Source organism: Phytophthora sojae, assembly GCF_000149755.1.
Source record: "Phytophthora sojae unplaced genomic scaffold PHYSOscaffold_9, whole genome shotgun sequence".
Lineage (NCBI taxonomy): Eukaryota > Oomycota > Peronosporomycetes > Peronosporales > Peronosporaceae > Phytophthora > Phytophthora sojae.
The window spans coordinates 429483-454325 of NW_009258123.1; the positions used below are offsets into that span (position 1 = coordinate 429483).

General features: G+C 55.6%; 6 protein-coding genes across 6 annotated transcripts; 1 reads left to right on the top strand and 5 right to left on the bottom strand.

The window, feature by feature from the left end:
* Window positions 1-170: 170 nt before the first annotated feature.
* PHYSODRAFT_305031 (hypothetical protein) lies at window positions 171-1880 on the bottom strand (the record flags this gene model as incomplete). Its single annotated transcript, XM_009536080.1, has 4 exons — window positions 171-483; window positions 566-925; window positions 1014-1477; window positions 1584-1880. The coding sequence occupies 4 exons, from the start codon at window positions 1878-1880 to the stop codon at window positions 171-173; spliced, it is 1434 nt and encodes a 477-aa protein (XP_009534375.1).
* Window positions 1881-2621: 741 nt separating this feature from the next.
* Window positions 2622-2891, top strand: PHYSODRAFT_521420 (hypothetical protein; the record flags this gene model as incomplete). Its single annotated transcript, XM_009536081.1, has 1 exon — window positions 2622-2891. A coding segment is annotated over one exon (270 nt), but the record flags the coding sequence as incomplete, so codon positions are not given.
* Window positions 2892-3675: 784 nt separating this feature from the next.
* PHYSODRAFT_305032 (hypothetical protein) lies at window positions 3676-4885 on the bottom strand (the record flags this gene model as incomplete). Its single annotated transcript, XM_009536082.1, has 3 exons — window positions 3676-4030; window positions 4099-4464; window positions 4653-4885. 3 exons carry the CDS (start codon window positions 4883-4885, stop codon window positions 3676-3678), a joined length of 954 nt encoding a protein of 317 aa, XP_009534377.1.
* A 1836-nt stretch (window positions 4886-6721) lies between these two features.
* On the bottom strand, window positions 6722-8888 carry PHYSODRAFT_305033 (hypothetical protein; the record flags this gene model as incomplete). The annotated part of the gene is given in 4 exon segments (XM_009536083.1): window positions 6722-6772; window positions 6792-7471; window positions 7532-7685; window positions 8691-8888. 4 exon segments carry the CDS (start codon window positions 8886-8888, stop codon window positions 6722-6724), a joined length of 1083 nt encoding a protein of 360 aa, XP_009534378.1.
* A 12221-nt stretch (window positions 8889-21109) lies between these two features.
* Window positions 21110-22090, bottom strand: PHYSODRAFT_522089 (hypothetical protein; the record flags this gene model as incomplete). Its single annotated transcript, XM_009536084.1, has 1 exon — window positions 21110-22090. One exon carries the CDS (start codon window positions 22088-22090, stop codon window positions 21110-21112), a length of 981 nt encoding a protein of 326 aa, XP_009534379.1.
* Window positions 22091-22420: 330 nt separating this feature from the next.
* On the bottom strand, window positions 22421-24602 carry PHYSODRAFT_254696 (hypothetical protein; the record flags this gene model as incomplete). Its single annotated transcript, XM_009536085.1, has 2 exons — window positions 22421-22458; window positions 22547-24602. The coding sequence occupies 2 exons, from the start codon at window positions 24600-24602 to the stop codon at window positions 22421-22423; spliced, it is 2094 nt and encodes a 697-aa protein (XP_009534380.1).
* Window positions 24603-24843: the final 241 nt, after the last annotated feature.

Sequence of the window (24843 nt, forward strand, 5' to 3'; positions counted from 1 at the left end):
CCGAGGAAGGGGATTTTACTTGAGTGGTGGTGGAAATATGTAAACACAAAAACATGTGTTTACTACTTGGCCAAACGAATAACGCCGAAGGCAAATGGGTACAAGGGGGTATTATAGATATCCTACTGAGTGGGCGTACCTTAGCTTATTGGTAGCCATAATATACTTGCTTAGTTTGCTGAAGGTTTCTTTTTGAGGCCCCATCTTGCTATCTCCGCCATGCGCGGGCCCCGCACTTCCAGCAGCATCGCACATTTCGTCAGTACTTTGGAGCATTCGAGCACAGCTTTACTTTGCCGTGGATTCCAGCCTGCTTCCCGGTGCTGAATCACCTCGTCCAGCATTAGAATGCCCTTATCGACATCTCCCGACGAGGGGCGTTCCCTATTGAGCTGGCGACACGAGCTAAGCACGTCTGCTGCTCTCTCTTGCACCGTTGTCTTGAACAATTTGCTAAAAGCCGCTTCAATTTTTCGGATTTCACTGTGTAATAGCGTCAAGGAGTTAGATGCGACAACAGATTAAAATGAAGGGTAAACCGACGATTAGCTGCGAGAGCCCTTACCGTGACAGCTCCACTCTGCGTCTAAGGTTCGATAACTTGTCGGCGTAAGATTTCGAAACCGCAGTGAGACTGTCATACAGCTCGAGAAGCTCTGAGTCGCGAGGATCATCTCGAGCCCACTTCACGATCGACCTGAACACTCCGATTATCTCGATCGGCTGCTTCAGAGAAACAACGGGTGCTGACATGGCTTCGCTCAGTGCATTGAAAGCCTGGGCGACGTGCTTCCTTCTTTCCGTGGGTACCATAGCAGTTACGTGCCACACGTAAAGGTCATAACTGAGGAGCACGTAACTCTTTGCTTCATCGCTCACTTGCAGCATTTGGTGCTCAACAACGTTGGACAACGTTTCGCCAAGTCTGAAAACAGTAGAATCATACCAGTATCGGCAAGTGCGAATGGGTTAGAAAAGTGCTATCCCATCCTACATCAAATAACACCGCTTACCTCCTTAGACCGCGCACGTCGGTGCTCTCCTCAAGCTGGTTAATCCACTCCAATACAGCACCACAAAAGTTGCGGAGCGCTTGTAGGGCGCGCTCCTGTCCGGAGATCAGATGAGCCCACAATACCACGTATTTCATGACAATGATGGCATTTGACAAGCCAATCTCGGGCATCACTTTCACCAATGCGGGCAGTACAGCAGGCAGGCAACTGCTCCGCACCAGCACGGGTAGTCGGGCCACCTTCAGCACCTCATCTATGCAGTTTTCCGTGTTCAAAGCGGATGTCCAAGATGCATTCGTAGTATCGTTCGAGTCACTGCCGGCCTCGTCATCCAGTTGGAGAAAAACCTTCACAGTTGGTTTGGGGGGCAGCTGTATCGATGCTGCATTCTCCCCGCCGTCATTTGAGCAAGCCCCCGCAGACTCGTCCTTCTTCATTCTCTTCGTACTTGTATGTCCACCCTGTAAGTTATGGATAGAGGGGTACAAAAAGTAAAGAAACAAATCCCAGGTAGAAATACCTCAGCACCTCTGCCTTGTCATACAACGGGTATTCAAGGCGACTTACTGTAGCCATGTCCGCTAGCACCGACTTCAGCTTCCGCTTCAAGTTGCACTGCAACACTGTCGTGTTGTCCATTGCTTGTACCAAGCTCTCGCTGCGGCTTCCGGCCTCTCCGTTGCTCAACTTGGCCACTGCGTCTCGAACTTCCTCCAGCTTAGCAAACGCAGCTGAAACGTCGTTCATTGCGCGGTTCACGGATGAGATTTCGTCACGTAGGACGGCATTGTAGCCGCCTGACAGCTCGTCCTTTGGTACCAGCGACAGGATGCGCTCATACAGCGCGGCAGTCTCCGACGCCATCATTGACGATGGTCAATATTGACTGGAGCGAGATGGTGTAACCAGGGTTATAGTTGGGGTACACGACGTTGAAGTCAGAGTTACAGATTGAATTTGAAACATTGTCAGCCAATCTTCCGGTACTAAGTGGTAAGTAGTAAAGCAGCAGCTTCCTTGATAGGGATCCCTATTCATGGCATCATGGCATCTTGAGCGATGGATTTCTACTAGTTGCTGTGGGCTTTGTATGAAGGTTGTGAAGCGCTACGCGCAATTGCTGGTGCACCTGCGACGATAAGGAAGACAGCAACCTCGAACTGGGATGATAGGAAAGTCGTGCCATGTGGTTGTCAATGCTCGCATCCAGCATGCGAGGATAGGATATCGGATATGTTTGTTATTACTGGTACGACAACCGTCATCTACAAGAACCAGGAGAAGACATGTACGGTACGGGATCGAGTTGCTTGTCCGCAAAGCGCGATTGGTTCTTCCGCTCACTGCGCAATTTGCTTTCCGAAGCCTCAAGCACCCAGCCCGTCGTCTCTACTATATCGATTCAAGATCATGCGTTTGAGTCATGTTATCTTCGTGGCAGCCGCTGCTCTTGTCGCGACGCTGGACTGCTAAACTTTCCAAGCCGATCACACCGAACTTTATGCATCCCGCCTACGGTAATAAGGGCATTGGAAACGACCGTCGATCCTTGAGGATGCTCAAAGCTACTTCTTACGAAGACGACGAAGAGAGAGGCTGGGGGATTCGCTAAAGGCGAATGCTGTCCTTTTCAGGCTGTCGATGGCGCGGTCGGCTGATGACATGGGCCCAATTCTTGCTGAGATCAGAGATGGTGGGGTGTTGGCATCTCTCTTTGAGAAGGTCGTGCCTCATTTACACAAGATTCTGACGAACTTTGAAATAGGCATGGACGTGACTAAGTTTGACGACTTGTTACAAGCGTCCAATCTGTCGAGTGAAGTGAAGGCGGTGCTCTTTAGTGCGTGCTCGAAGTGTTGGTACACCAACCACTAGCATGGACATGCTGACAGGCAGCTACATAACGTAAAAAACGGCTTTCTCGATTGCATCTTGCCACTCTTTATGTGAGATGTCGTACTAGCTTTCATGTTTTCCCTTCACCGAAGTCCAGGTGTGTGACTTTGTTCAAATTCAGGCGATTCCATATCTAAGTAGCTTGAATATTCATGTACGTAGTAAATCTGCTTTGATTTTTATTCAGCAAGGTTTTGTGATGGCTATAGTGCAGGACTGTTCGACGAGTAACTTTAAACCGCCCGGCCCATGGTGTACAGACAGTGCTGCTAGTGCTAGCGCTTACTCGAAGAATTTGTGCACCGACCACCCGACGCATGGTGTACAGACAGTGCTGCTAGTGCTAGCGCTTACTCGAAGAATTTGTGCACCGACCACCCGACGCATGGTGTACAGACAGTGCTGCTAGTGCTAGCGCTCACTCGAAGAATTTGTGCACCGACCACTACATAGACCTCACTCTCCTCGAGATTTCGTTTTTGTTTGCGACGTTGCTGTTTACCACACTGACTGTGTAGAAAGAGTTCAGAGAGGGGAATGGTCCCTACATCAACAATAATATATTCTTAAAGCATGTAAGCGCTTCGAAGTGTATCAACCGATCTTCGAGCCGCTGTCAATACAACTAACTACTTCGAAGGTATTCCACAGCAAAATATATCAAAGCAACATCTGTACTGTGTGTCTTGATGAAGTGTGCACTATGATCTCTCCTCGGTTGTGTCCGCCGGTAAAGTGGTCTGGAGATGACACATGTACAGATTTAAAATACCGTCACTCGCTCGAATTCCCTATGGCTTCTTAGCAGATGACGGCGGCGGAGTTTCCATCTTCCTATCGCTGCCAAACGCTGGCTTCGCGATTGCCCTTCGTTCAGAAGCATTGTGTATTTCTTCTGTGCGTCGCAGCATTCAAGCACGGCTTCATTTTCTCGCGGTTGCCAGCCTGGTTCGCGGTGTTGAAGCACCTCGTCTAGCATCAGAATGCCCTTATCAAGGGTTTCTGTCGACGGTTCTCTTGTGTTAAGGTGTCGAGCCCAGCTTAAAGCGTCTGCCACTTGCTCTTGCACTTTCATCTTGGGCAGCTCACAAAAGTCACATTCAATCTTTCTTATCTCACTGTTAGCGTTAGCATGAAAAGTTAGACATGTTCCCAACTACATTAACTAAAATATGTACAACCTTACCGTAGCAGCTCCACTTTAACCGTAAGATTGGATACGTTGTCGGCGTAAGCTTTAGAGTCTGCCAGGAGACGGACAAACAGTTGAAGAAACTCCGAATCGCGGGGAACACGCCGACCCCACTGCACTACCAGCTTCAACTGTCTCGCAATCATGGATGGCTGCTTGTCAGAAACAATTTCTTCCGCCATCGCTTCTCTCAGCGCGCTGAAAGCCTGGGGGATATGTTTTCTCCTTCGGTTGGGTGCCATAGCACTAACAAACCAGATATAGTAGTCGTAGCTGAGGCGTACGATGCTGTAATCCTGTGAATCGTCACGTAGCCCCATGGCTTGGCGCTCAACAACCTCGGACAACGCTTCGTTGAGCCTGAAATTGTACAACGTTAGATGATGTTCAAGTTATGCCAAACAAAACAACAAACTGTACCTTCTCAGGCCGCGAGCATCGGGTCCGGACGCCGGTTAAACGATGGCAACACAGCATCGTGGAAGCTGCGGAGTGCGTTGAGAGCACCCTCGTGCCCAGAGCTTAAATACGCCCACAAAACCACGTACTTCATGACAGTGATTGCATTTGCAGACGAAATCGCGGGCATCAACTTCGCCAAAGCGGGGAGTACAACAGGCATATGCTTGCTGCTCTCCACCACAGATAGCCGTGTCAGCTTCAGCAGCATATCCAGGTAGTTTTGTTTGTTCAAGCTGGAAGCGCTAGATGCATCCATGCTGCAATCGGTCTCTTCATCAAGTCGAACTAAGACCTCCACAGTTGGTGCAGGCGGCTGCATCGTTGCCTCCGTCCCATCTCCACCTTTCCTGTCCGCACCCACAGAACTATTCGTTTGTTGGAGAGAGTACACAAGGCGGCGTCTAACGCAAAGACACACAACTTGTTAACTAGACAGGAAATCTTAGACTGAAGCCTGCCTGCCTCAAGTGTGCACTCGATGCGGCACTGTCTACCATCACTCTTACTCTTCTCACGTATACTTGTATACTAGCTATACAGACGTATACATCGCTGTTGAAGACTGACTCCAACACGCCCTCCTCCGAAGACAGCTAGCTACTTCGGAAGATGCTGTTTGGTCATACCGATCATATCGTTCAACATCTCGAACCGCTCGCTAACCAGCGGCTTCGTCATCAGATCGGATGGGTTCACGTCGGTCTTGACCTTCCACAACTCCATCGTCTTCTTGGTCTCGCACGTAGTGCCAGCGCAGTTCAATGTGTCGCGTCCTGCGACTGTAGGTTGGGTTCGTGGCCATCACGAACGCCGCTTGGTTGTCTATTCCAAGTCGAAACTCCGTCTTCACCATTGGGAAGACTTCGGTGAGGACGTTGCGGAGACCTTGTCCCTCCATGCATGCTTCACACGCAGCAACGTACTCAGCTTCTGCTGTGGACTGGGCCACAATTGTTTGACGTCGGGATGCCCACGAAATGGCGCCTCCAGACATGCAGTGCACGTAACCGGTCACACTCTTTCTGGTGTCGGGGTCGTTGCCCCAATCCGAATCGCAAAATCCTTCAAGGACGAGAGTTCTACTGTCGTTGGTCGCTGCGTCCTTCGAGTACACGATTCCTTGGCTTTTGGTACCTCAGTAGTCGTTTTGCTGCACCAATGTGTTGCTGGGTGGGGCTCTGCACGTAGCGACTCAGTTGGCCGACTGCATACGCCAAGTCAGGCCGTGTGCAAGTTGCCAAGTACATCAATGAGCCTACGAGCTCACGGTACGGGAACACTTTGCCGTTGCGAGGCACTTGCTTACGTGCCGCCGTATCCGTATCATTCACGGTGAGTCTTAGTTTGGTCTCCATCGGAATTCGACTCGGATGTGCATCACTGAACCCAAATCGCTCCAAAATCTGCTCACAGTACTTTGTCTGGTGGATTTTGATGACTGGTCATTCTGCTCTACTTCAATTCCGAGGTAAGTGTTCAAAAGTCCTTGGTCCTTGAGACCGTAGTCTTCGTTCAGCTGGTTGAACATCTTCTTCTTGAACTCCTCGTTCTTCGTCGCGCACAGGATATCATCCACGTAGAGCAGGACAATAGCAAATTCACCATCGCGGTCATAGAAGTACAAACACGGCTCCGTGCTGCATCGCTTGAATCCGTAGCGAATGAACCAATCGTTGACCTCTGTGTTCCACTCTCGACCGGACTGTTTGAGCCCGTAGAGAGCCTTATTTATCATGTACACCATGCCATCCACCTCACATGGATATCCGTCAAGATCCTCCAGATACTGCTTAATCGTCAGCAAGGCATTGAGGTAGGCTGTATTTATGTCGCCCTGGTAAATAATCAGCCCCAGGAAGATACTCACTGCGATGAACAGTCGAAAAGTAGCCATGCGTGCAACACGGGAGAAAGTCTCCAAGTAGTCCAGCCCCGGACGTTGCTTGTCACCTTTACCTACAATTCGCGCTTGAAACTCAGGCACGTAGCCCAAATGATCTTCTTTGAGATCGTAGACCCACATGGTCTTCAGTAGTTTCTGGTCCTTGGGCAGTTCACTCTTAGGTATCATCTTCAACACGCCCTTGGGCAACCTGCTTATCCATAGCTGCTTCCCAGAATGGTGCATATTTGGACCTTATGGCTTCGGGAATTTTCACATCACTAGCACGTATGCCTCCGGCACCGCGACGATCAGTGTGTAGGGCTTTGAACGTCGAGTATACCTGGTAGTCCTCAAAGCGTTCAGGTGGTCGCCTCTCGTGAACCTCACGAAGGCCTGGACGACGTGGCGTAGTCTCCTTTACGCGCTTTGTGTCCACTTTGTTGCGTTTCCGTTCACGTGTCCGTCGCACGTCGACGTCTCTAGGTCGTCGGTGACCAATGATCTGGTCTGGTACTGCAACTAGTTCATGATCCGTCACTGGAACCAGTGCTCCATCATTACCATCGTTCACATCACCAGCAACTTCACTCAGCTCACGGGCATCTGCCGGATCAAACAAACAATCGTAATCTGCACCTCCACGGAGCTCCGGTTCCACAACGTGGGTCGGGTCCGTGATGTGTGCGATTGACTGGGCATAGTCTTCATCGACTTCAACTTCATGTTCATCTTCATTTTCATCCTGGTCACTGTAGCCACTCTGGCCTTCTGCATCAGCCGCTGCAGTTTCACTAACCGCTTCAGTGCTTTCATTATCTACCTTCACATTTTCAGGACTAATCTCAGTTGTACTGTTGTTTTCAGCTTCTTCAGGATCCACCTCGGTGTCAGAATCACGTCGGCTTCCTGTACCTTCGCCCTCCTGCGTTTCCTCAAACGCATCATCATAGTCGGGCAGGGAGCTCGCACGAAGGATCTCATCCCATAGCTCTCGCTCTGCACTGTTTTCGCTAGACACATCTGCCTGGTGTTGAAGCTGGATAGTAGATAGTCTGCTACGTAGTCTTCCATTCCACACACCTTGGGCATTCTCATCCTCGCTGCCAGCAACTGATTCAACATCCTCATGGTCAATGTTACTGCTCGCGCATCGTTCAGATTCAGCATCACAATCAGCCTGGTGCGATGACTCATCGTCATCATGATCATCAGCAGCGAAGTCGTCAAACTCGCCCTAGTTGATGAACTCGTTGAAGGTCTGAAGCCACTTGTTCACCTTGCCTTTGTATCCGCTCTCGTGGCGGTCTTTATACTTGATCGCCTCATTGATCTTCACATCGGACACAAAACCCTTCTTGTGTTCAGTGGGGAAGTACACTTGACAACCCACCACGTCCTCACGATACCCGATCAAGAACCCCATCTTGCAGTTCATCGCGAACTTCTTCCGCTTGGATTTTGGAGTGTGACAGTATGCGAGCGAGCCAAATGCTCTGATGTGGTGGATGTCTGGTTTTGAGCCGAACATCATCTCGTACGGAGTGCACCCAGCACCCTTACAAAATACGCGGTTTTTCACGTACACTGCCGTCTCCAGTGCACTAGTCCAGAACGATGCAGGCAAACCCGAATGGTGCATCATAGTTTTCACCATGTCAACCAAGGTCTGATGCGTACGTTCCACTGGGTTCAACTGCGACGCGTTTGGCCCGACCTTCGTATGCACGATACCTTTCTTCTTGTACCATTTTGCCCTTGCTCCATTGCTAAATTCTTGGCCTTTGTCCGTGAGCACTTGCTTGACTAAGTTTTTGCTGGCTTCACAGTCATCATCTTCACTCCATTCTCGAGTGATCACCGTACCCACGCGGGTCCCGTGCTGGCGCTCGGCCCAAGCAATGTACTCCTGCATGTGCTTATTCACCTCTCCCTCGGCCTTCGACTTCAAGAGAAAGATCTTCACATAGCGTGAGAATCCGTCCATCACGACTAGCACGGCTGAGTATTGGGATCCGTTGTTCGCTCCAGGGATCAGTAGGTCAGCGTACACGATGTCGTTCACCTTCTCCATTGGCCTGTCGAGCTTCTTCTTGAAAGTCTTTCGGCGTTGCTTGCCATAATGACAGTCAGCGCAATCAATCTTTCCTCGACGCTTGAGCATGATACCCGTCGCCATGCCGCGATCAACCATCAGTCTTATATACTCCGGGCAAGTATGTCCTAGTCTCTCGTGCCACACATCGATGTCTTCCACACTATCCGTGACAGCAAAGCTTGCGAACACGTGCTTCTTGACTGCATTCTTCTTCTTGTTGGTTATAGCGCTGCCAATGTTGTGCGCGTTGAACGTCCAAAGATGATTTTCGTAGACCGTGCGAATCACTTCTGTACCCTCCTTTGACATCCCGAACATCCGCGCGTCAGAGTCCCACGTCATCTGGAAGCCTTGCTAGTCCAGGTGAGAACAGGTTAGAACCTGCACTGGATACATACAATACGTCTTCAACGAGAACAAACAACATTTGTTCATCAATCATGCTGCACGCATAATAGTTCCGAATCCTTCCGCCTTAGCACCCACGCCGTCAGCAAACCCCGAAATTGTCGGGTTCCAGTCACTATTCTCCATGCTCTGCATCGAAGTGAAGTATTCCTTGCACGCTGTGATGTGTGCGTTACTTCCAGTGTCGAAGTACCAGCGAGATGGATCATAATCCTTGGCGACTCGCTTCACCACTTCACCAACAACCACATCACGTTTCTGAGCATGATCAACTTCACATGTCCCCTGCGCTTCCTGTTCAGTAAACTTCTCTCCTGAACGCGCATACTTTGCCTGCGCTTTCCGTCCGATGGGCTTCTCCTCCAATTCAGGACAGTCGCGCTTGTAGTGATCTGTTCCTCCACAGAGAAAACATCCGCCACTACTTGTCTTTCCAGACTTCTTGAGGGGGGGGATGGTGTAACAGGGTTACACGCACAAGTGGCTACAGTCACTTGTAACTCTAACAGACACGACGTCTGTTAGAGGTTCGAAAGACTTTCTCGACCTTGGTGTAGACACACCAAAGGCTACATACATTTACGACCACCACGATAGAGACTTAGGATTCCTATTGGCTGAGAGCAGCATCTCTTAGCCAATGAGCGACATGCATAGCATTGGAATTCTGCCAACCAGCCGTTGGCAGATTCCTATCTTAGCATATTACATTTAGAGGAAGTCAGAAACATAAAACAAAAATAGCAGTTCTCATTTTAACCCAAAAACATTATTTGGATCGTTTATTTAGTTTTATCTATACTCGGAGGCCCGAGTATAATTAACTCTAATTTAAACTAAGCTACGCTTCCTCACATACACGCGCACACGTGTAAGCTAAAGTAGTGAGCCAAAGTAGGCCCACTACACCTGGTAGCACTTTGTAGTCCGTCCAACGACCGACTACCTGAGTTCGTACGTCACCGCACGAACGCGGAGCTGAGAACCTTCCCATGGATACGGAGGTGTCCATGGAAAGCTCCACTACGCCAGCAACTCACGTTGTACGCGCTGACTGTCCCCACCTGTCGGACCCAGAGTGGGAAGCTCTACAACGACTGTCAACAGTCATTGGTGAGGCGGCTGTAGCTACGATGCTGCGTACGCTAACGCCGACAGAGCAACATGGTGTTGCTCTGGGATTCATCATGAGGGAGCAGCGAGATGCTGCTTCGTCTACCACGGTGTCGTCGGGGACGACACCGCGCGCGCAATCGCTGAAGCTCAGCGTGAGCAATTACGTTGGAAGAGAGGGCGAGCCTCTCCTCCGTTGGCTTGTCGAACTCGACACTGCCATTGCGGCTCGACGCATCGTCGACCCGTTGTCGAAGGTCGCGTTCGCCATGTCATGTCTTGGCGGACGTGCAAGAAGTTGGGCGTATGGACGCCGACTCTCGGATCCTACGTGCTTTAGCACGTACGAGGGTTTCAAGGAAGAGCTCAGACAAGCGTTTGAGCCACCGTAAAACGAGTTCCGGTCGAGGGCGGAGTTCCTCGACCGGCAGCACCCATGGACCTCTCGAGTGCTGCAACTGCTGGACCCCAGCAGTCGCAAGGAAACAATGTGCGATGCTATCGATGCGGTAGAATTGGTCACTTTGCTCGGGAGTGCACGGCCCCCGTGCACCAGCAGGGTGGCTATCGCGGCGGTGCCGGGCACCGTCGCAACCAAACAAAAAACGCTGGACGCCAGTAGGCGCGGGGCGCCCTACTGGTAATGCAGTTCCGCGTGTCGACCTTGGACACGCGACACGGAGGACCGCAGCCCCCAGTGAGGTTCATTCTCACTGCAAGAACCAAGATGACAAGCCTGACCTTGACATCCTGAATGTGAACTCGGTGAGAGCAAGCGGCTCTCTCCGTGCTTTGGTAGATTCTGGCGCGTCGAAGAACTTTGTTCGACTGCGAAGTCTATCAAGGCTTGACTTCGAGGATTTAAAGATACCTCGAAATATGTTGGAAGTACGACTGGCAACGGGTGCCGTCGTGAAGACCGAGAAGCGGATGGTACGCGTGCGCTTCACTTATGAAGATCAAGAGTTTGTCGAGACCTTTATCGTCCTGGATCTGGACGATAAGTTTGACATTGTATTGGGCATGCCGTGGCTTGCACGACATGATCCGGTCATCGATTGAGAGAAGCGCACTCTCGTGCGCTTCGGTCGCGACAGCGGAACAGTGAGCGATGGCCCTGTTGCCGCTATGCACACACCGACAGGTGCGCGCGACTCCCCACTCGAGACAGCGCCTAATGTCGCTGTCCCGGAGCGCCCTGGGCGCGCGCGAGCACGCGCGCAAGAGCAGCTAGCGTCGGCGTTGCCGCCGACAGCTAATGAAGGAAATGTGTTGACCTCGGAGGTCGACACCGGCTTTTCAGCGAATCAGGAAGAGTCTCCGACTTCAAGGGGCACGGATGACGCAGGCGAGTCACACGCCTCAGGCGTGGAGGCTGACGCGAATCTGATTGGATCAGGTCTGGCCAATAATAAGAGCCAAGGTGGCGTAACGCCGTCGACTCCGGGAGTCGATGGCTTGGGTGAATTTGATTCGTCGGCTCGGGGAGCCGACGCACCCTCCGTAATGGAGGGCTCCGCCAATAACAGGCGTCGAGGTGAAGATGGCGTGTCGGCTCCGGGAGCTGACGCTGCAGGCGGTGCGGACGGTTGCAAACGTCCCGCATCGGAAAAACTTGCATGCTGTCGTGCAGCCGGGCTGCACGACGAAGCGCCGGACGACCAAGCCGGGCTTGAAGTCGCTCGCCCGCGGGATGAACCCGCCGGCGGTACTAAAGAAGAACACCCGTCCACGGCTGGGCCTGGACGAGGTCAAGAACCAAGCGGAGCCGGGCTCCGCAAAACAAGAAGACGGCGCATGCGAAGGTCGCTGCGCAAGTCTCGGCCTGGGGCCGAGACGCTACAAGGAATGTCTGCCGGGCAGACGGAGGCTGAGAAGCCGGACGTTGAGGCGTTGAACGTCTTGACGCGTACCTGTGCCGGGTTCCGGTACAGGGAGATGACTCTCGCTAACCCTCCGACGCAAGCGTCGGAGTTGACTTCGCTTCCAGTCATGAGCTGGAAGCGCTTCGCGCGTGACTTGCAAGATGGACGCGTCGAGCAAATATGCATCCTCTCGGACGCCGAGAGAACGAAGAGCGAGAATGAAGAACTGAGACAGTTCTTCATGGAGACCACCACTGAGAGCGAGGACACTCTCAGTGCGAAGACGAAGAAGGAGCGCTTTGAAGAGCAGAGCTGAACTCGTTGAAAACGAGTCCCTACTACGAGATCTTACGGGAGTACGCGGACGTACTTCCGGAAGAGATTCCTGCGGAGCTTCCGCAGGACAAGGGAATCCAGCACGAGATTGATCTCGTGCCGGGCACGAAGTACTGTGTCACGCGGCAGTGGCCACTGCCGCGACAGCAGGTCAAGGCGATCGACGAGTTCTTTGAGAGTCGTCGCAAAGCTGGACAAGTGCGGGAATCGAAGTCCCCGCACAGTGCTCCGACGTTCTGTGTCAAGAGGCCACAGGGCGGCTGGCGCATCGTTAATGCGTATAACAAGCTGAACGATGCGACGATACCGGCTCAGACGCCGATACCTCGAAAAGATGTTATCATCGATTCGATGGCCAGGAACACTATTTACAGTGCTCTTGATCTGCGCGATGGGTTCTATCAGATCCTCAAGCGTGAGAGCGATATCCCTCTCACGGCTGCTCTGGGAGTGGCTGGTGATGCCGCAAGGGCTGAAGAACTCCCCTGCGACCTTCAACAGGTGCGTGACGCAATTGTTGCGCTCGGTGCGCGACTTCGCGCCGAGCTACTTCGACGATGTGTTCGTCCACAGCCGGGCTGCGGACGGGATGAGCGATGTTGAGATGCACAAGGTGCATCTCCGGAAGCTGCTTGCGCTCATGCGCAAGCACAAGCTCTATGCGAACCTGAAGAAGTGCATCTTCGGGGCGAGCGAGATACCCGTGCTCGGGTGTCTCGTTGGGAAGAACGGTGTCCGCACTGACCCTGAGAAGGTCAGAGTGATCAATGAGTGGCCGACGCCGTCGAACGTCAAGGAACTGCGGCAGTTCCTTGGCTTGGCCACGTACTTGTGCAAGTACGTGAAGGACTACGCGGGCATGATACGCCCGCTGTCACAGCTCTTGAAGAAGGACGCCGAGTGGGTTTGGACTGCTGAGTGTCAGCAGGCCTTCGATGCAGTCAAGCGGGGCTTGACTGAGGCGCCGATCTTGGCGGTGGCCGACCAAGATCGCCCATTCCACGTTGTGTGTGACGCATCCGACTTCGCAATCGGATGTGCGTTGATGCAGCCCGATCACGAGGGTCGTGATCGTGTCGTCTACTATCAATCGCGTCAGCTGAAGCCAGCTGAGCGCAACTACCCGGTACATGACAACGAGCTCCTTGCCATGAAGTACGCACTCGCGAAGTTCCGAGTGTATCTACTCGGAAGCAAACCGTTCGTGGCCTATACGGACCACGTGTCGTTGCGGACGACTGTGAAGTCGCCGCACATCTCGCAACTGATGGCGAGATGGCTCTCATTCTTCGCAGAGTATAACTTGGACAAGTATCTGTGGTACTGCTCCCTCGACATGGCGAGCGGCTTCTGGGTCGTCCCCATGGCAGACCGGGCCCGGCTCACCTCAGTCTTCATCACGCCGATGGGACTGTACGAATGGCGGCGTATGCCGTTCGGCCTGTGCAACGCGCCGCAGATTTACCAACGCTTGATCGACAACGCGCTCTACGGGTTCATGAAGCTGTCCCCGGATGGCAGCACTCGGGATGTCTTTGAAGACGGCGAACCGGTGAAGCCAGGTATTCACTCCGTTCTGGGACGGAGGTCGTACATCGACGACATCCTCATCGGGGGCACGTCGTGGGACGACCTGTGCGAGAAGGTCGAACACTTGCTGGATGTCTGCGAGCAGTGGCACTTGTCCATCAGTGTCGAGAAGAGCGAGTGGGGCATGTCTAAGGTCGACTACCTGGGCCACCGAGTCTCAGGACGCGGTCTCGAGGCGAAACCGAAGAATCTGGAGTCGCTGACGTCGCTCGAGTTCCCGCGCACGCTCAAGGGCCTGCAATCGTTCTTGGGTAGCCGCAATTACTACCACCGGTTCATTGCCGACTTTGCGGTGTACGCAACCGCGCTGTATTCGCTGACGGAGACCGACTTCAGCGAGTACGTCACGGATCCAGAAGTCCGCGGACATGAGAAGTGGACGCACGCGACGCGCGCCTTCGACGCTCTCAAGGCAAAACTCGCCGAGACCCCAATGTTGAAGCACTTCGACGCGAACCGAGAATCCGTCGTTATCGTGTACGCCAGCGACTGGGCCATCTCAGGGGTGCTCACGCAGGTCCACGACGAAGTGTACATGCCTGTGAAGTTCACCAGTCGTACGTTGAAGCCCAACGAGCTGAACTACGACATCGTCGAAAAGGAGATCTTGGCCCTGTTGCGCGTCATAAACGAGTGCTACACGATGCTAGCAGTGGGACTGGTCCGCGTCTTGACACGTCACACGACACTCGCCTGGTTGTTCCGGTCCAAAGGACTACAGGGGCGACTGTCACAGTGGGCCGCGATCCTCTCGCCGTGGAAGTTGGAAATCTGCCGATCCATGAAGGGAGAAGAAGAACTCCTCGGCGCGCTGGCCGCGAGCATTACCCCGCGAGCCTTCGTCGACGCGGCGCTAGACGAGATCGCCCCACGGAGACGGGCGTCCAGGATTGTAGTCATTCCAGTCCCCGACGTGGCGCGCGACGATGTCTTGCACGTTTTGAGCTATGACGGATCGGCCAAGGCGAAGCGAGAAGGCGGAGCATACAGTGCCGTCATTTGGCAGCTGCCGAACTGGGAGATCGTGCGCGTCGCGTCGGGATATGCGACGGACCTCACGGTCAACGAGGCGGAATACTGCGGGCTGCTGCTCGGATGTTCTCTTCTAGAGGAGCTCGACGACGTCACCCGACTCGTCGTATGCGGAGACTCCAACCATGTCATCAGGCAGATGCGGGACGAGATGGACTGCAAGTCCCCGGGGCTGAAGCAGCTGCGAGAAAAGACGCGAAACGCACTCCAGGCATGGCCGCGCCGCGAACTCTTCCACGTACGACGAGACTGGAACGCGAGTGCCGACATGCTGGCTGGACAAGCTCTGCAGCGTCAAGGAGGCCGCAACGCGCACAGCCCCGAAGAGATTTAAGATCTGAAGACGCTGAATCACTTGGAAGAAGTCATCCGACCACGGGCATCGAGTCCCGGGATGGCGTCTCCAGCCAGTCCCGACGCGGATAATCTCGACTCGGAAAACCTCGACTCGGAAAATCGCGACGCGAAAACGCGCGGCGCAAATGACCCCGCCGGGAAGGCCATGGACGCGGGGCGCGGGACAGCACAAGTCCTCGCTGTGACGACGCGATCGGCTGCCGCACGCACGACAACACATAGGGTCCGACCTCCAGAAGTCCTGGAGGGGCTGCTGGTGCAACGACTGCGCCTGGACGCATCCGTGTCGCCCAGGACGAAGAGGTCTGGATCGTCAACCTCAAGAAGTATCTCCGCGGCGACGTCGGAGACCTATCTCGGCGCGAGGTGAAGAACTGCCAAAAGCTTGCGCCTCAGTACGAAGAGGGCGAAGGCGGGCTGCTCTACTACCAGCTGAGAAGCGATAATTCCGCCGAGGATCGCGATGTGATGATGAAGCTGGTGATCCCGGAGACTCTTCGGGAAGATGTACTCCACCACTATCACGCGAGCCTGGAAGGCGGACACCAGGGTATTGGCCGCGCGTGAGGCGCCACTTCCATTGACCAGAGATCTTCAGAAGCGTCCAGCGCTACGTCGGCGAATGCACCGACTGCGAGACGGGAAAGGGTCGGCCGACCATCCAGGGAGAGTCGCCGGGCAACATCGTCGCGACGTACCCGTTCCAGGTCATTGCCATGGACCATATTCCGTCGTTGCTGGCATCCTACAATGGCAACTCAGAGCTGTTAGTCTGGGTCGACCTCTTCACGGGGTTCGTCGTGGTCAAAGCGAATGCGTCACGAACCGCGCAGACGGTGGCCGAGGCGTACGAGGAGGCGGTGTTCAGGCGCTTCGGCGCGAGCGAGGCTATCCGCCACGACCGTGAGCCGGGCTTCATGTCCGACTTCTTCAAGGCGTTCAGCAAACGCATGGGTCAGAGACAGCGAGCGACGCTTGCTTATCGTCCCCAAGCCAACGGTGCTGCAGAACGGATGGTGTAGACGGTTACAAGAGCAATCAAGATGTACATCGCAGACGTCGACCAACGCGACTGGGACGAATACGCCGAGCGTCTTACCTTCGCGCTAAACACGTCGCATGACCGGACGAGGAATGAAACCCCGTTCTTCTTAGTGCACGGCTGGGATCCTCGGTCGACGCTGGAAGCGACGCTGGCCGTCGGGAACACGTCGACCCGGGACGCTGAGGCGAGGCGGTGGAGGCTCCGTATCCAGCGACACTACAAGGTGGCAAGGGCACAAGCGTTGGAGTTAGTCCGAGAGGCCGTCGAAGAGAGAGAGCGTCGACAAACTGAAAACGCGACATGAGATCGCGACGGGCTCGCAAGTTTGGCTGTACCTGGATCGGGTGAAGCCGGGGTATGCGCGCAAACTTGCGCACATGTGGCACGGACCCTTCCGCGTCGCCGAGCTGGTCAGCGCGTTCGCAGTGCGCCTCGAGACGACGCGTACGGACGCGCCGGCGACCGTGAGCGAGACCCGGGGCTACGCAGCAGGCGGCGCTTGGACTGAGCCCGCCGCGCTTGGTCCTCGCTGTCGGAAGACCCGGAGCCGAAGAGCGACGCGTCCTCTCGTGCGCGCGCTGCAGCTGCAGCGGCCGCAGAGGGCGTAGCTGCAGAAGAGGCCTGCGCAGCGGCGTTGTCGGAAGCCGCAGTGTCGGCCACGGTAGAGGGCCGCCGACTACGTCGAAGGGCCGAAGAACCAGACGACGTAGCGGACGCCGCTCCTGACGGCCTAGACGCGCGTGACTGAGAACCCGAACGACTCGACGCGCCGTGTCTAGGTCGCCGAAAACCCGACGAGGACGAGGCAGCGGACGAAGTCGGAACAGGACGGGAGCCCGAAGGACCTGCTGGAGGGAAAGCGCCAGTCGTCGAGCCCGCCGTCGAAGCCGACGAGCCCGCCCGGGCACCAGAGCTCGACGCAGTTGAAGCAGGAACAGGAACCGCAGATGCCGCAGGAACTGCGGCGGACGTAGAAATAGCAGGGGGAGGGGGATCGCACCGTCGATCTCCGGCGTGAAAGTGGCTTCGAGTCGCCTGACCAGGTCAGCGGTGTCGATCTGCCCGCCTACACGCGTTGCGACGCCGGCGAGACGATCGGCAAGCTCGTCGCGCACCCGCCGCGCCAGCTCTCGGCCCCGACGCGCGTCTCGAAGAATCCGACGCCAAGCCACAGCGCGTTCGTCGCGCTCTCGGATGGCCAAGTCGCGCTCCTCCTCCAGCTCGGCGACGCGAGCGCTGAGACGATGGGTCTGCGCGCCGACTGCTCCTCGATGCTGCTGATACGACCGCCGCATGGACAGCCACCCAGCTCGATACTGTGCCGCGCGAGATGTGGCGCAAAGCTCGCCAGCTTGAGCCCGCGCCATCTCGGACTCGGCGGCCACACGGAGAGTCGTAGCAGTAGCCACTGGCCTCCAGCTTGTGGATACACGTCGCGCCGCGGCGGAGCTCCTCGGCGTGGGCCACTAAGAGCGCGTTGACGCGCCGACGGTCGTCCTGCAGCGGGACGTTCAGGTTCTGGGCCGCCTCGATCTCCGTGCGGCTCTGAGAAAGCGACGCACGGGCCGCGCAGAGCTCTTCGTCGACCGGGGCGCGCTGCTGCCCCAAGGCGGTCAAGGCCTGACGAGCCTGATCTCTCTCGGCGACGGCAGCGTCTCGCCGCTGCTCAAGGGCGGCCACGGATCGACATGCCTGGTCCCTCTCGGTGACAGCAGCGTCTCGCTCGTGTCTCAGGGCCGTGGAGTCTCGACGCACTTGATCCCGCATGTCGAGGGCCCCGTCACGCTCTTGCTCGACGACCACGAGAACGCGGGTCACGCGGTCACGCTCGGCGAGAGCGGCGTTGCGCTGCTGCTCGGCAGTGGCCACGAGCTGCCGCATCTGATCTCGTTCGGCTTCGGCAGCGGCCACGCGCGCTTGGACAGGAGCGAGGGCGGCTTGGGCGGCTGCGAGGTCGACGCGAAGGTCGTCACGCTCGACGCGAAGGTCGTCACGCTCGGCGCGCGCGTCGTCGCGCTCGCCTTGTGCAGCAAACAGCCGCGCTAGCGGCACGGTGGATGGAGGCGGCGTAGCAGGAGCGCGCGCGAGTTGGGCGGTCAAGTCAGTGACCTGGTCTTGTGCCGCCCGGAGCTGAGCTTGAAGATCACGATATTGCTCTGACGAGGAGCCTCGCTCGGCGCGGAGTAGAGCCTCGGCAGCGTCGGCGCGCTCAGCACGAGCACGGAACTCGGCCACTCGGTCCTCCAGGACGGCGTAGTCCCGCTCGGCGTGCTCCCGGGAGCGGAGCGCCTGCTCGAGCCGGATCATGCCTGCGCGATAACCCTCGCGAGCACGATGCAAGATCGCGAGATTGCGGTCATGCAACACGGACGCGTGAGTAGCCAAGCCCGCATTGTGCGCTGAGACGAGTTCGTACTGGGCGCGCAGCTCCTGGTCCTCGCGCTGGAGAGTGTGCGCGTCGGCGACAAGAGCAGTCACCAAGTGGACGGGGGCGCCTGAAGCCGGAAGCTGGACTTGGGGCGCCACGGGGAGGCGAAGACGATGCGCGCCGAGGGCGCAAACCGCGCAGCCAGCGGCCTCGAGGTCTTCGGTATCGAGCTCTTCCTCCTCGAGGTCGATGTCGTTGGCGTCGACGTCGTGGCGGCGAGCCATGAAGCTTGGAGTAACGCGAAGCGGACTGCGAGGGCAGAAGACGCGATGGTGTCGAGACGAAGCGAAGGCGCGGGGCAGGTTCTGCGACGACACACCCACCTGGGGAGTGCGCGTGCGTGGCAGCGGGACGAATGTGGTGTAGTACCCCGCAGAAGAAGTGGGCGCACCGGGCGCCGGAGGAAGAAGGCGCCAGGACACGAGTGATGGACCTCGACGCGGCTGATAGAACGCGACGCGGATGGATGGGCGCGACGCAGGGCCGAGCTCGACGGGAAAGTCGGCGTGGGTGATGGGCCGTGAGACACGGTGCCAGTGTACCGAACAGGAAAAATCACACCGTCATATTCTTGGCCCAAGACATCACTTGCAGCCCAAGGATTCGCATGCAGGACCACAACAAAGTCTTTCTCTCGGTCCGGGTGTCATAACAGCGGCGTCGAGACGATCATCTTCTTCAGAATCTCGAAAGCCTCTTTGGTGCGCCCCAAGTCTCGTCCTTCCCGGACTTGCTCCTCGGTCAGCTCGTAAAGCACCGATGCTATAACAGGAAGATCCTCGATAAACTTGTTGTAGTAGTTGATACTTCCCAGAAATGACTGCACGCCTTTGAGTGTCGACGGAAATGGCAAATCATTCACAGCCTTCGCGATCTTGGGTTTCGCTCGCAAGCCCTCGGCGCTGATTTCATGCGACAGGTACGGAATATACAGCTTCCCGAACTCGCTCTTGGGTATGCTCACGGAGATTCCCCAGTAGCGCAGTCGGAACAGCAACGCGTTCAGGTCCGAGCAGAGCTGGTCCCAGGCAGGCGCCCCATGGGCGATGTCGTCAATGTATGAGCTTCTACCATGGACTGGGTCCATTGAAACTGGGACTGGAATGTTCCGGTGGAAAACAGTCATTGTATCTGTCAGAGCTGGGATCTCCACTCCAGAATCGGGGACCGCTCGCTCGTCTACCTTAATTCCCAGAAACTCAAGCACATCGGGATCGACCTTGGCTTCTTCCTCAGACGCCAGTCGCACAAAACCCCAAAGACAGTTGTTCAGCATCTGCTGGTATATCAGGGGTGCATTTTTCAACCCGAAGGGCATGCGCAACCATTGGTAGTGTCCAAGAGGACAGACAAAAGCAGAAATGAGCTTTGCCCTCTGGATCATGGGCACCGCCCAGAAGCCACTCGCCATATCCAAGCTCATAAACCACATCGCAGCTTCAAATCCAATCAGCAAGTCATCTATCAACGGTAGCGGGTAGCAAGACAGCTTGATGAGCTGGTTCACCATCCGGTAGTCGATACAAAGTCTGATATCGCTGCCGTTCTTCTTCAAAATGATTACGATGGGTGAGGCCCACTCCGAATGCGAAGTCTCGATGAGTCCGGTCTCCAACAATTTTTTGATCAGCTCGTAGACTTGGTGGATGAAGCGTGGAGCAATCGGACGAGCGCGCTGGGCAATGGGTTTTGCGTCCCCAACATCCACGTCGCAGACAACTCCTCTGGCAGGTGCGGGGACAGCATTGCCATCTCCTAGGAAGATCGAGTGATGATATTCCAAGATACCTCTCATCTCCTTGTTCATCTGAGGAGTGGTCTTGCCTTCGACACCCACATCAGCTTCATCCATGTTCACCTTCGGGCTGAGATCCTTCAAGTCTGGGAGTACAGCCAACCGGTCTCGTAACTGCGTCAACAGCTCGGTTCCTTCATGGAAGAAGACTTCTTCATCAGGATCCAAGTCAGCTGTGACCACCCGAAGACAAATCGCGTACGCCACCTCCAGCTGCTCCAGGGCATCCTCACAGATCTTGACTGGCTCTGCGCGAAACACGTCCTTCAATTCATGTCGAGCTTCGGCACTACTGGTACCTCCACCAGTCAGTCCGCGGTCAACATCACCAGAATCCCGATCAATGGCGAGCTCCTTCGCAGGATCTAACTCATCTGCCTGCGAGGCTTCGGCTTCGTCCATGGGAGTGACTTCCGCAGCAGTTGGAATGCCCAGATCCAGAATCTTTACATCAGCAACAGCGCTCGAGTGACTGCGGGCGTCTTCCTCAGTCTGACCCGAAGAGCTCATGGCTCGGCCACTCGAGTTCCGAGATTTCTGTAGCTCAGCAGCCTTCCAGACTTCTTCAGGTGGACGTGGCAAAATCTTCGTCGGTCAAACATATTGAGGTCGCAGGACGGCGGGTGGGGCATTCCGTTCGGCTTCAAGTGCTTTCAGCTCCTCCCGTCGCCGATACTCCCGCGAAGGGGTGTTCTGGTAAATCTCTTGTTGCCACTCTCGATACTTACGCGTCTTTGGTTGAACAAAGCGGTCTCCTCGTGGCAGTTGCCCAGGCTCCACCAACGCTGCTACCACCGTGTGCTGCATGATTTGGGTCCACTTCTCTGAGATATTGACCAGACGAACTGCAGCAGGCCGCCGTCTGGAGCTGTAGATCACTTGCGTCACCCAGTGGTTCCCTCGGGCAGTCCATACCTCAGCTGTGTCAGCGTCAGCTTGACCATACCGCACCGGAACAATGATCGAATCACCAGGAGCCAAATACACCGGCTCACGCACACAAATTGGGACTACCAAGATGTAACGTGGAACTTCCTTCTCTCCAACCAGAGGAATGTCTTCTTCATTCGGAAGCTTAGCCAACTGCTCACGCGCCCACAGTCGTACTCCAGCCGCTTTCATGAAATCCATACCCAGCAGACAAGCGACTCCATCTCCAATGTTTCCAACCCACATGTCCAGCACATATACCACACGCATTCCCAGAGTTAACTTCACTCGAGTCCGCGATCGGATGTACGTGATCACTCCTCCCATACCTTTCACCTTGAGTCCGGCGTGCGACGTCAACTTAAGCTTCAACCTGCGTGCAAGGTCTGGGCTCAATATAGTTGTGCTGGCGCCGGAATCTAGAATGATGTGTGCCCGATAGTTGTTGATCGCCCCATGCACTAATGCCACTGCATCTTGATTATCCGAGTCGTGGTCTGCCCACCACCCGTAACGTTCTCCTGGGTTCAACGTGAATTCCACTGGGGCTTCATCTTCAAATGCAGAACCTCGGAAAACGTTGTTTCGAGAAACCGGGTGCGATTCCAACAGCGATTCATCTTCACATGCAATGGCAGTATGCATTGTGGGTTACCGATCTGGTGCCTAAGTTCTGGACCGACAAATGCAAGAGCGCAATACGCTTGGGACTTAGGCTCGACACGCACTGGGTCCCTACCCAGCGAGCCTAGTTGTTTAACGACGTCCCAGACTTAGCCGGCTGTTCTTTCAGCAGTTGCTTCAGAACTTTGGTCGGCAAGTCTTGCAGCGCTCCTTGTCGCGCCAATTCCCGGACTGCCTTCAAAGCAGCACAATCGGCACAGAGCCCTTCACGGTGAAAGTTTCCGCACTTGGAACATAGGCGACTCGAGCACTTATATGTCGGGTGTCCAGCTTCATGGCATCGGTCACAGATCAGATCCCGCCAACAATCCTGAGCGTCGTGCCCAAAACTGCGGCAATTTTCACAGAAGGGAGTTCTTTGGGAGTTGTCTCGATATGGAGATGGTGGTGGCGCTTGTGGAATTGGAGGGCGCCAACCCATCTGCCCAGCAGCACGGAACACCTCCTCGGTCGTCGGGGGTCTGGGTACTTGAACGATAGTCTCAGAAGCCTGGGCTACGTTGATCTTCTTAGAATTCACCGTACGCCCCATGGACGGGGGCGGAGTTCCCGGGAGATAACGTGGTTCTGGTTTCTCTTCGGAGTCCGAGGGCGGGGAAGCCTTGTCTTCTGACTCTGAGTCCAGGTTCTCGACCAAGTACGCACGTTCACCTTGAGTTCGACGCGGAGGAGGGAATCGACTAAACCTCACACCACTAGGCTTCGCATCGCGGGTCTTTGGAGGTGGAGGCGTCTCATATCCATCATCACGCTGCACCGCTTCGATTCGCTTGAGAGTTTTCTCGAGTTCCTTCATCGACTTGAACGTTTGTCCCTGTAGTGTGATCTTCAGACGACGATCCGCCAGCTTCTTGATAAAGCGACGGATGTGGAGTTCCCGGTCACTCGGAGAGTCTTCGTACTCGACGTCGGTCTTCTTGGCTGCAGCGTTGAGTCGATACAGGAACGATCGCGCAGACTCGCCATTCTCCGGTCCCAACTCATAATAGCGGTTGTACGGGGACGCCTCGGTGCGGCAGTACTCCTTGCGAAACAGCTTCGACAAGCGCGACCAGTCCTTCTGGTCCTTCTCGGGTAGTTGGCGGAACCATGCACGTAGCGGGGCAAGTAGTCGGCCCAGGAGCTGACGCAACTTCATCTTCTCCGGCCAAACTCCCAACGCAGCAGCGTAGACAAACCGCTCCCACCAGTTCACGCGGTCTTCGAGCTTGGCGTGGGGATCAAACATCTCCACCGCCCCATACTGGATATACGGGCGGAACGTGTACGATTGGCCGTTAGCGGCTGGTACTGTTGCAGGGGCGAGTTCCTCAGCAAGGCCGCGCTCCCAGTCGGAGTCGGAGTCGGAGCCCGAGCTGGACTCGCTGCTAGACGAGCTGCCGCTTGAACTTGAATCTGACGATGAGGGATAGCCACCTGGTCGCTTATTGCGACGGATCCTCTTTCCACGCTTGTGTTTCTGGGAAGACTTTTTATTAGCCGACTTCCCAGAATATCTGGGGACATGGCCACTCCCACTCGCAGAGTCCCGAGCGACACCTTTCGCTGAGCTCTTGGCCTCTTCCGAGTTTTCTTCCTTGACTGCAGCGACACTGGACCGAGTCTGTGTCGCAGCCTTCGGCTGCCTTCCACGCTTGGTCTCACTTGACCCCGTCCCGCCTGTCGCACGTGTCTTCGTCTCACTTGACCTTGTCTCACGTGTCTCAGTCAGCTTCGTCTCGCCTGGTCCCATCTCGCGTTTGACAACTTGACTTGGAGCTTGTATGGTCGCTTGAAGCTGCGCTGCTGCCAGCGAATCCGCGGCCACTTGCTGTTGCCCGATATAAGTGGGCGACCGTCCCGCAAATTTGTCGCAGGAAGTGCGACTCCTCGCGGTGGCTTTTCCACTAGATTCAGGTACACTAGTCGATTGTTGACGTAGGCGAGCATCATTCTCGCGTTGAACCTTCTGGGCCAGGGCGCACTTCTGCAGATACGCGGACGTGACATTGCGCAACTGGTCATCGAACGCGGCCAAATGGGCATTCGTGCTCTGCGCGATGCCCTCACTCTCTGCCTTTACTTCCTCGGCTGCCGCCAACACAGCAGCGGTGGCGGCGTCCAGGGCCGCACTCGGCAATGGCGCTTCGGGGGGAATAAGTGTGCCGCGCCCCATCTCGGGTGCAGGCACTGACGATGGTACTGGGGACTGCTCTACCTTCACCGCGGCAGCAACCCGAGCTTCAGCAACTTCGGCGTCGCGACGGCGGGACTCACGTTCGGCGGCAAGGGCTTCTTCGCTCCGTTGAAGACGCTCCATGAGGGAAGCGGTCTGCTGCTGGTTGTCTAGGCGAATGTCACGCAACTCGGCAGCCATGTCGGCGCGTACTTGGTTGAGGGCGGCCTCCTGCTGCCTCATCATGACCAGGGCGACCTCGGACGCGCCGGAACGCGACGACCTCGAGGACGACACACGAGAGTAGATTCCTGACATCGAAGACTTGGACGACGCAGATTTCGCGGCGGACTTCCGGGATCGCGATGACTTCCCAGAATGCACGGACTTCTGTGGTTTCTTCTCAGACTCCGGGTCCGCGACCTTTGTCGAAGTGGCTTGAGTCCGTGGCATAGCCTTTGATGTGGAGACGCCACGGTTCATGCCGGCTGCGGGTGTGGTGGAAGACACGAAGCTTGGAGGGGGCAACGACGTTGGATGCAACCTGGGAGCAGGTTGC